The 12,100-nt window shown below is 37.9% G+C and overlaps 1 protein-coding gene across 1 annotated transcript; it reads right to left on the reverse strand.

Annotated features, from left to right (window-relative positions):
• Positions 1-1,764: 1,764 nt before the first annotated feature.
• On the reverse strand, positions 1,765-2,300 carry LOC129877334 (auxin-responsive protein SAUR68-like). Its single transcript, XM_055952830.1, has one exon. The coding sequence runs from the start codon at positions 2,241-2,243 to the stop codon at positions 1,806-1,808; it is 438 nt and encodes a 145-aa protein (XP_055808805.1). The 5' UTR covers positions 2,244-2,300; the 3' UTR covers positions 1,765-1,805.
• Positions 2,301-12,100: the final 9,800 nt, after the last annotated feature.

Here is a 12,100-nt window from a genome sequence, read left to right on the forward strand (position 1 = left end):
GTTATCAACAAAACTTAACTTAAGAATTTTTTATAAATATATTAAAAATATTCATACTTTGTTCAGTTAGTTGAAATCAAACTATGATTAGGGCTGACAAATTGGATAATATATATGATATCCATTCATTTTAACTCATTTAAAAAGAGTTGGTTCCTGATACTTTTAAAACGGGTCAAATATGAGTCTCTCATATTGCCCATTTAAAATATGGGTACTTAAATGGTAAAATGGGTAAAGACAAAAGGTCTATTCACTTAAGAGAGAAAAGATAAAATTGGTAAAGACCAACATTGTCTCAGCTCCGGCAACTTGTCTGGTTTCTCTCCTTCGTCTTTACTTCTGTCTTTATCTCTCTTTCCTTTTTTCTTTCTTTCTGTTCTTTGTTGTTATTATTGCCTAGATTGTGACACCTTTCGTATGGGTCAGAATTAACCCGACAAGGAATTTCTCTACCTTGTGTTGGGTCCCAAGTCAAAGTCAGGTCCCAAGTTTCGCTCAGGGTCAGGATCGTGTCCTAGGCTAGTGTGGAGGTCAGTTTCTTGATTTAGTTTAGGTCGGGGGTCGGGGGTCGGGGGTCGGGGGTCAGGTCTCAAGTTGGGGGCTGATCCTGCGTCAGGTTGGGACAGGGTTATGGTATCGTGGTAAAATATGGGGCTCTGAAGTCATATTGTTTGCCTAGTTTATACATAAATGTTCTCGGGACAATCTTTTCTCCTTATCAGGAAAATGAAAAACATTTTCCTCATACCAAACACACCCTAAAAGTAAATCATTTGCTCAACGGAAAGAGTTGTTAAGTCAAAAAGTAGTAAGCTGGTTATCTTGTTTTGGCTTACAAGCACTTTAGATATTAAGCAAACATCAGTGTGTTAGAGTTTGAGACCTTTGAATGAAGACTTGATTTTTCAATGATAGATTATGTTTTCTGATCCATGTAGATAGGAGAACATTAGACCTCTTGCAAACTTCTCTGCTCTTCTTTTGACTTATTTGTTATAATATCAAGAATTCCTATGTGCAATAAAGGATCAACCTCCCTTTACATTGTTCTACAGCACTTTTGGGATTCAGTACCAATTGGTATTATTCATGCAATAGTTTGTAAACTGAAAACGGCAAGTTAAATATTGTTGAAAACGTTATTTAGAAGACAACATTTACAAGAAGGAAACTAATAGCCTGTTTGGATTGACTTATTTTTAAGCAACTTATAAGTTGAAAACTGTTTATAAGTTATAAAAAAAAATAGGTGCAGGCCAATTTTTTTTTTTGATTTATAAGCTGTTTTCAACTTATAAACTACTTAAAATAAGTTCATTCAAATAAACTCAACTAATTATTGGGGCTTATTTTAAGCATAAAATGACTTTAAGTTGGTCATCCAAACATTCAAAAAAAGTTAAAAATAGCTTATAAGTAGCTTATAAGCCAATCCAAACGACCTCTAAATCATCTTGTTGAAATTAGTCTTTTTGGAAGCCCAATGCGTGCTGGTGCATACTTTTGCAATTAAGTCAATAGTCTTTTCTTTTTGTTGGAAAGAATGATTTAATGAAGCTTCTGACATTATGTTCTTTGAATTGAGCATATCAACTTACCCAGTGATTGCGAAAGCCAAAAATTATATTTTCTTAGATGCAAGACTACCAGAGAGAGAGGATATGCAATCAGAATTTGGCAAATTATAAAAAAATAAACAGTGTGGAGACAAGAATATGGAATTTTTGATGAATAATTAGATGTTAATATTTTGTACCCATGTTCAGTATTATGTATCCACTACAAAATTTATCACAGCTAGCTTAACAAACTAGCAATTGCGGGTTTCTTTGTTCATGAAGGTAAGAAACTAATGAGCATCGGCTGGAAGCGACTGCTATGAGCAAAGCATTCTGAATATCTGCTGCAACACCACTTTTGATGAGTGATATGATGTAGTTCATGAATAGTTCATCACAAGGTAATGTGATAGGGCCGTCATTTGGAAGTCCAAACTCTTCTTCAGACATGTGCAATAGTTGTCCGATTACCTCGTGTTGAAGATAAGAAAAAGGAAAAACAAATCTTTTCTGATCAGTTGTATAGACCACAAAATGCCCTTTTCCAACAACAGAAGATGATGTGCTACAGCTCTCTGCATCATTGTAATTTGATCTTGGAAAAGAAATTCTCTTTCTCTGCTTCGCCACAAACTTTTGCCATTTTCTTGCCATCTTGATGAGTTTCATAGCACTGATCATATTGATTTCCTTGAAATATAGATAAGCAAAAAATTTCTTGATCTTTTAGAAGGTTTGAATAAGTTCTACCTGCTTGATGATCAATACAGCTCATTGAAGCAGTTTATATATAGTTGAGGCTAGAGAATTAATTTGAATTGTATCTAAAGTTGCCAACCAGAGATAAGTAGGGAAGGCAGAATCATGTGCTTTTGTTTAATATAGGACCTCAAGAATTATGGATATTGCTGGTTGTCTATTTTAATCAAAGTGGTTGATGCATTTATTCAATCCCATTTTCATATCTTAAAACCAAGTGGTCCAGGACTAAGTCATCAATTTCATCCTTTCTCGTGGCTCTTAATTTTAAGGGTGTTTTCTGTTCCAAATCATGAGAAGCAGAGGGACCTAGTGTTGTTCAGCAACAATTTATGGCCTGAATACTTTGACAATTATGGAGAAGTTAAAACCATGTGAAACTTCATGTGTTGTTGTCTCTCAAATTTCTCTTCACCAAAAACATTCATGTATGAAACATGTCGTTAGCTTATATCTACTAATACACAGCATTTGAGCAGAACATAAGTATCTAGACATTAAAGAAAACTTTTGTTGTCCGTGTAATTCTCAAATTTCTTCTTCTTTGCCTTCATAGTTTGGAGATGCCAAATAGCCCTCGACACAATGGGTATCAAAGTTGTTGTGATTCTCTGGTCATTATGAAGAATATTTAGGAGGAAAAACAACTCTATTTTACAAGAACAGAATTACATAGAATTTACAACAAGAATTTCTCTCTACAAAAAACCTCACCAAACACTTTTTTCTTCTCACAATCTCTTTCAGGATTGTATTTTTTTTTGTGTGTTCTACAAGTGAAACATAATGCTCTATTTATAACCTTTAAAATGTGGTTAGTTGTTGAATTTTCCATTCAACAATGGAGGCTTCAACAATGATGTGTTGCTTCTGGAATTGTGGGCTTCTAGAATAGCTGTTGAACATATCAATTCTCCCCCTTCAGCTGCATTCCAACACAACTACTATCTGAAAGTTATTCCAACTATGTCTCTGCACAACTCTTACTTTTCTTGAGTGACCACCTTTGTCAACATGTCCATTGCATTCTCCTTCGTATGGATCTTTACTAGTTTCAACAGTTGTTGATCCATCACCTCACGTATTTAGTGATAGCGAATGTCGATATGCTTTGTTCGAGAATGATACATTGATTTTTAGCTTAAACCAATAGCACTTTTACTATCACAATGTATCTTATACTCTAGTTGATTCATCCCTAATTCTTAGAGAAACCGCTTTAACCACAACATTTCTTTACCAACTTCCGCTACAGCAATATACTCTGCTTCAGTTATGGATATTGCAACACACTTCTGGAATCTTGACTGCCATGACACAGTTCCCCCTATAAAAGTGTAAAGATATCCTAAAGTTGATTTTCTAGGATCTCCAGCTATATTTGAATCTATATAGCCTTCCAAGACTAGATCAGCTCCTCCAAAGCACAGGCTTGATTTTGAAGTACCCTTAAGATAACTGAGAATCTACTTAACTGCCTCCTAATGTTTGTTTCCAAGGTTAGAAAGAAAATGACTCACCACACCTACCACATGTGCGATATCTGGCCTCGTGCAAACCATGGCATACATCAGACTTCCAACTACTGAAGAATATGGAATTGTAGACATCTCCTCAATTTTTTTCTTGGATGAGAGGCACGAACTCTTGCTCAACTTGAAGTGATTTGCCAAAGAGACACCTACCGGTTTGGCATTACTTATATTGAATTGTTTAATCACCCGTTCAATATAATTTTCTTGAGATAGCCATAACTTCTTGTTTCTCCTATCTCGAGTTATCTGCAATCCCAAAATTTGTTGAGCTTGACCTAAGTTTTTCATTTCAAAGGTCTTACAGAGTTCTTTCTCCAACTGTTTGATTTTTGTTTCATGTTGTCCGACGATCAACATGTCGTCCATATAAAGTAGAAGTACAACAAAATTGCCATCCAAAAATCTCTGAATGTAAACACACTGATTTACAGTACTTTTTTTATATCCTTGACTTACCATGAATGGGTCAAACTTTTTGTACCACTACCTTGGTGTTTGCTTCAGGCCATATAAGCTTTTCATAAGCTTATAGACGAGGTTTTCTTTTCCTAAAACTTTAAAACCTTCCGGTTGCTCCATATAGGGTTCTTCATTTAGATCACCATGAAGAAATATTTTGTGTTCAAGCTCCAAATTCAAACTAGCTACCAATCCAAGGATGATACGGATTGAAGTCAATTTTACAACTGGTAAAAATATTTCATCAAAGTCAATTCTTTTTTTCTGTAGGAATCCTTTGTATACTAACCGAGCTTTGTGCTTCACCACCTTTTCGCTGCCATCTTTCTTGAGCTTAAATACCCATTTGCTCTTTAGTGCCTTCTTTCCTTGTGGAAGTTTCACAATCTCATAAGTGTTGTTTTTCTGTAAAGAGTGCATCTCTTCGGTCATTGCTTGCAGCCATTTTTCTTTATCCTTATGAGATATAGTTTCAGGGAAACTCTCTAGTTCTCCATCTTCAGTAAGCAGAATATACTCGAATTCTGAGTATCGAGTTGATGGAATCTGACCTTGTTCAGATCGACAAAATTGTTGATTATTAGCTTCAGGAGGTGTACCATCATCGTTCCCTTGTGATGGTTTTGTAGCTTCTAGAGGGGTTTGTGCCTCCCCCTTCCCGAGCATCCTCCTTTTTGCTTTTGGTACTATTTCATGCTCCCCTATGCTATTTGTGGAAAATTGTAATGATAGTGGATCTGGACCAACTTTCTGGGTACTGAAATTTCTTTCATGAGACATTGTGGGCTTTTCAATATTTTCTATTGTATGGTTTTTGTGGAATACAACATCTCTACGTATGATCATCATCTTCTGTATTAAATCCCATAATCTATATCCAAATTCTTTATCTCTATAGCCTATGAAGATACATGGTATAGTTGTACCATCAAGTTTCTTTCTGAGCTCCTTGGATACATGTGCATGTTCTAAATAATCGAATACCCTTAAGTGAGAATATGAGGGATTCTTACCGGACCATATTTTTTCTCGAACCTTAAAATTCAATGGGGCTGTTGGTGATCGATTGATTAGGTAGAAGGCGGCGCGAACAACTTCTCCCCAGAATGGCTTAGGCAGCTTTGCCATACTGATCATACTTATGACTCTTTCCATGATTGTCCGATTTATTCTCTCGGCTACTCTATTGTGTTGTGAGGTGTGTGGGACCATCTTCTCATGTCGAATCCCTTGTTTCTTGCAAAAGGAATCAAACTCCTTGGAAGTATACTCGCCTCCATTATCTGAGCGAAAACATTTTAATTTTTTTTCCCATTTCACGCTCTACCATGGTATGAAATATCTTGAAATAGTCAAAAGCTTAGTCCTTTGTCTTAAAGAAGTACACTCATACCTTTCGAGAAGCATCATTAATGAAAGCTAGAAAATACCTATTGTTATATCCCATACTTTTATACATTGGAATGTTTTTAAGCTCCTCTAAAGTTGTTATGTGATCCATGTTATCCATAATGTTATCAAAATGATCCTAAGGAGGGGAGGATGTAATGCCTCATATTTTGCATAGACTAGTTCTATGTGGGTAGTGATGGTTTGAAATAGGTTTGGAAGGATTTGAAAAGGGTTCGAGGCCAAATAATTTGTCACAGTAATAGACCTACTTGCTTAAGCTATTAGTTTGGATGTCTTACATAATTAAGCTACTTGATTACACGTCTAGCTTAAGTAGCAAGGATCACACAGGTTCTTAAGGTAAGAGTAATTGCTAACATACGGAAAAAATAAGTAGGTGATGCACCTGCTTAGAATATGTGGGATGCATTTTAAATGAAAAGGAAAAGTAGGTGATGCAACTACTTACAAACTTGTAGCAGGAATTAAGTGGAGATTAGTGATTAATTATGATTAATTAACTTAATTAGACCACTAAGTGGGCCCCACCAAGACATGTGGTAGAATATGATTGGTGTGTTGATGATAATGGGACACATATCAACAATGGACACATGTCATAAGGGTGGAAACGTGTCCAATCCCTAGGCAACCTATATATACCCAATTTGATGACTAAGAAGCTCATTTATTTCATCTTCAACCATTGGAAATATAGAGGGAAAGAAGAAGAGTCCAAGCCATGGAAACTCACGGCTATGGCTGAGCAAATAATGCTCCCAAATTCTGATCCCCACATAAATTTTCTAAGGTAGTTTTCGATCAATTAGAGGTGATAACAACGTGAACTAATCATTGGAGCAGCAAGAAGGCCTAATGTGTAATCCATAAGTTTCAGCCAACTTAAGAAGCTAACTTGTTAAGGTAAGAGTTAATCACTTCTATATGTCTTAGGATAAATTTGGACGTGTTGTGAATGTGGAAACGTGAATTGGATATATGAAATTATGTATGTGGGTGTTGGAATGTTGTTGAAGCCGTAGGGGCTATTTTAATTAAAGTAGGTGAGTTGAATTGGATTAATATTTTGGTTGTTATTGTCATGGGTTATGTAATGAGAAAGAAGGAATTAAATGGTTAAAGTGGAAGTTATAATTGTTGTGTGGGCTATTGTAGAAGTTTATATGATGTTAATGTAATTTTCTTGCACATAAGAAGGTGATGTTGTTAATGTGTGGTTGCTGGTGTAGTTCATGAACTTAGACGAAAATAATGTATTAAGTAATGTATAATGAATGTAGATGGTCCATTTGGCATGTTCGTAGGTGTTCGTGAGAGTATCGGGCATCCCTTTACGTTGTTAGTTAAGGGCTGTTTTGGGTGTGTTGTTGTTCTTGTTGAATTGAAGGACTAAGAGTAGTTAAGACTATAGTGTTGTTGTAATTGGTGGACTATTAGAAGGTCATTCGATGAAGTGTTGTGGCTATAGATTATTAAGAGTAACTTGATTACGTCATAGTCGTTATGTTAAAAATTATGGAATGTCATATTATGCGGACTATTTCAGAACATTCTTGAATCTTTCCTTAGCTAACTTTGATATAGCACTTGAACGTGTGATTATTGATGTTGTCTTAGTCATTGTGTGGTTGGTTTAAATATAAGGGAAACGTCGTCTAATTTCTAAAAAGGAGTTACTAACGTTAGAATGCATTTTGAATCTTCCCATAGTTTAACCATAGTTTTTGATGTCTTGAGACACTATTGGGCAGTATATACATGTTGTGTTGCAAATAAACGCTAAAGGTATGTAAAGCTATCCCTTCTTTCTTTTGGCATGTCTTAGATATAAGTGATATATGATATAAGCTTTAGGGTAATTCCACTCAAGGTTCCGAGTATGATTCATGATTTTTATTTACTTCGGGATGTTAAACCTCTTAAAGTAGTTGAGTTACTGCCCTTGAGTCTTCTATATGTTGGACAGTAGTTGGTATATGAAAGTCCCTAATCTTAAGGACTCTATAATGATTAACGTCCTTAACTTTCATAAGTTGTCTCGCGTTATCTTGATACGTGTCTATGATCCCTGAGGCTTTATATAATATGGTTCATAATGACATTCAAAGAATACTGAACATCACTATCGCCCTGATACTCAAGTATTGATTAGTCTACTTATCTATTGAGTCTCAAATGATGATCTAAATGCATATGGTTACTCACTACTCTGCTTGTGCATACTGTCATTAGATCTTTTATCGAGTCCTGGGCCGGGTATGTTATCGTGCACAGTTTTACTATATCATTCACTGAGTCCCATAATGGGCCGAGTACGGTATACATGTACACGACTTTATTTACTGAGTCCCTTACTAGAGAGCTGGGTACGGTATATTTATATGATCATAATATGATACAATTATGACACCGAGTCCCATAATGAGCCGGGTACGGTATATGATAATGATATGTATGATTTGTTTCATAAGGCACAGGTACGGTGAGTTCTTGATTATCATACTTGTCTCCTGGATTCTCTACTTCAGATATGATTTTTCTTATGGTATTTTATACTTTATATGTTCAGTACGTATTTTGTACTGACCCCCTCTATTCAAGAGGGAGGAGAGGGGGGCTGCATTTCATGCTCGCAGGTACAGATACTCGCTTTGGTGATCCGCCAGCTTAGGACTCCTATTCATCTATCTTGGAGTACTCCATTATCCCGGGGCCTAGACTTTTGGTGCCGATCCTTTTGATGTACATATAGGTTTATTCAGGGATACAATGGGGCCCTATCCCGCCATATAATACTATTGATACTATTAAAGGTCTGTAGACATATGTGTGGGTTGTGTATGGATGTTGTTCGGTTGTGTTAGCATGACTTATTTTGGGACGTTCCTGTACGTAGTGACAACCTTATCAGCTTGCATGTATATATATATTTTAAGATATGTGTAGTAGCAGCCTTGTCGACTTGCATACATATATATGTAGTGGGACGTTCCCACATGCTATGACAATCTCGTCGACTTATGTACTGTGTTACCCATTGATAGTTGTGATTCCTTAGGAGATAGGTTGCCTGATATATATATATTTATGCGACAATTCTAAGACTAGGGTTTGGGTCTTTATAGGTTCCATATTATGTTTAGTTGTAGATTGATCATATATCTCACATGTGTATATACAAGTGTCCAGCTCGAGCACCAGTCATGGCCTACGGGGTTATTTATCAGAGCAGTTCATCCTCAGAGTGTCTACAGGCCATGTCTAGTAGAGTCTTTTTTATCGGTGTGTTGTGCACCACATCTATAAATAGGAGGCTACAGGACATTTAGGATGTTATCCTTCCTTCTTACTCTAGATTGTGCGATAGAGCTATATTTTCAGGATAATCCCTCCCTAACAGATTATTATGTTTACAGTTATATCTCCAAAGAAAGCAACAGCTTCTAGAAGGGCAAATCAGTAGCAGGAGAGACTAGTCAAACTCAGAGAGTTATTAGGGCCCGTGCCCAGTCCATGCCCGAGATTATACTTCAGTCAGCGATCTCTGCTACACCACCACCTCCAGAGGAGCTTAGAGAAGCAGCAACTATAGATCAGGGGGCAGCTCCACCGCCAACTCCTGAGGCCCTAGTACCTGAGCCTCCAGCTCCCCAGCCAGGGGTGGAGGATAGGGCCATGAGAGACGCAGTTCAGTTACTAAACAGATTAATCGCAGGGTAGGCTCGTAGGGGATAGGAGTAGATTATGCAGTTAGACATAATAGTTTAAGGGTTCGTTACTTCTTGAATTGCAACCCCTAGAGTTCTATGGGTCGAGACCTGCGGATGACCCACAGGAGTTTATCCGATAGGTGTAGCTATGTTGAGGATAATTAAGGCTTCTGAGTCTATTGAGTTAGCTTCATTTAGGCTACGTGATGTAGTGGTTAATTGGTATGAGTCCTGAGAGTTGTCTAGGGGCGAAGGTTCTCTTCCAGCGATATGGGATGAGTTTGTGGAGACCTCCCTTGGCCATTTTCTACCTCTGGAAATGAGGCGAGCTAGAGTTGATAGATTCTTGCATTTGAGGCAGAATGACATGAGTGTTCGAGATTGTAGCCTTGAGTTTGATTCGTTGGCGAGACATGTGCCCACTATTATAGCTGATATGGATGATAGAGTGCATCATTATGTGATAGGGTTGGATTGTTATTTAATTGATAGCTGTATGATAATGGCTTCTCAAGTAGGTATGGATATTGCTCAGGCACAGGCAATGCACAAGGGGTAAATGAGCGTCACATAGGGCGTCATCCAGATAGGGATCATGACAGAGGCCAGCATAAGAGAGCTAGATAGGCTGGGTATTCTAGCGGGTTTCAAAGCGGGCAGCCTCAGCAGTACAATAGATATTCTTTAGTCAGCCCAGAGTGCACCCCACAATTCACAGGTAGGAGATTCGATAGCATAGGGTATTCAGGAGTCGGTCAGAGCTCCAGGGTTTCAGGTTCATAGATGAATAGGGGTCTGTGCCAGTTGAGGCCACCTTTGCCTCGATGTTCTCATTGTGGTAGGCCCCATTTTGGGGAATGTTATTTTGCTATAGGTACTTTCTTTACTTGTGGCCGTCAAGGCCATATTATGAGGGAGTTTCCATTTAGGGGTAGTCCAGGTGGTGCAGCTTCATCTACTGGGTCAGTTGCTGGTTTATCTTCTTCTGTGGTTATAGGGTAGGGTATTCAGATACTCGCAGGCCGTGGTAGAGGTCGTGGCGGAGCTTCTAGTTCTAGTAGTCCTTCAAATTGCATATACGCATTGGCTAGTAGACAGGACCAAGAGGCGTCACCAAATGTGGTTACAAGTATATTATCGATTTTCTCTTGGTACGTATATGCATTGATAGATCCAAGCTCCACCTTATCATATATATCTCCTTTTGTTGCTAGTAGAATCGGAATAGAGTCTGAGCTTATAGAACCATTTGAGGTAGCTACATCGATAGGAGATTCTATTATAGCAAAGCAAGTATATAGAAATTGTTCAGTGAACATAGATAGTCGTCATACCTTGGCAGATTTGATAGAATTAGATATGATCGAGTTTGATGTTATTATAGGCATAGATTGGTTAGCTTATTGTTATGCTAATATTGATTGTAGAGAAAAAGTAGTTCGATTTCAGTTTCCAGGGGAGTCAATTATAGAATGGCTGGGGAACACAGCATCGCCGAGGGGTAAGTTCATTTCATACCTCAAGGCAAGGAAGATGGTTGGAAAGGGTCATATTTATCATCTGGTTCGTGTGCATGATTTGAAAGCTGAGGTACTGACTCTTCAGTCAGTTTCAGTAGTTAATGAATTTTTGGATATATTCTTAGATGAATTTCCAGGTATTCCTCCTGAGCGGGAGATAGAGTTCACTATAGATGTGTTGCCAGACACTCAGCCCATATCTATTCCTCCCTACAGATTGGCACCCGCAGAACTAAAAGAGTTGAAAGGGAAACTGAGAGAATTGTTAGAAAAAGGCTTTATTAGGCCCAGCGCATCACCTTGGGGAGCACCGGTACTATTCATGAGAAAGAAAGATGGGTCGCTGCGGATGTGTATTGATTATAGGCAGTTGAACAAGGCGACAATAAAGAATAAATACCCCTTCCTAGGATTGATGATTTATTTGACCAGTTGCAGGATGCTAAGTGTTTCTCGAAGATAGACCTGCGGTTAGGCTATTATCAGGTACGGGTGAAGGAAGCAGATATCCCAAAGACTGCGTTTAGGACCCGATACAGTCATTATGAGTTTAGGGTGATATCTTTTAGGCTGACCAATGCTCTAGCGGTGTTTATAGATCTAATAAACCGAGTGTTCAAGCCATTCCTAGACTTGTTCGTGATTGTATTTATTGATGATATTCTGGTCTATTCATGATCAGAAGAGGAGCATGCAAATCATTTGAAGGCAGTACTTGGAGTGCTCTAGCACCAGAAGTTGTATGCCAAGTTCTCTAAATGTGAATTCTGTTTGAGTTCAGTAGCATTCTTGGGGCATATCATTAAAGCTGATGGTATTCGAGTAGATACACAGAAGATTGAGGCTGTAAAGACTTGACCTAGACCTACGACACCTACTAAGGTACGTAGTTTTTTGGGGCTAGAAGGATATTACAGGAGATTTGTAGAGAAGTTTCCTTCGATTTCAGCACCTTTAACAAGGCTAACTTAGAAGGCAGCTAAGTTCCAGTGGATCGATGCTTGTGAATGAAGCTTTCAGTTATTGAAAGATAAGTGGACTACAGCCCCAGTTCTAACTCTTCCTAAAGGACCAGATGGCTATGTCATTTATTATGATGCTTCTGATATTGGTCTAGGTTGTGTATTGATGCAACATGGTAG

Source organism: Solanum dulcamara, chromosome 12 (assembly GCF_947179165.1).
Source record: "Solanum dulcamara chromosome 12, daSolDulc1.2, whole genome shotgun sequence".
NCBI lineage: Eukaryota > Viridiplantae > Streptophyta > Magnoliopsida > Solanales > Solanaceae > Solanum > Solanum dulcamara.

Excerpts from the sequence above, each read along its gene's own strand:
- LOC129877334 (XM_055952830.1), bottom strand. The coding sequence starts at position 2,243 with ATGATCAGTGCTATGAAACTCATCAAGATGGCAAGAAAATGGCAAAAG.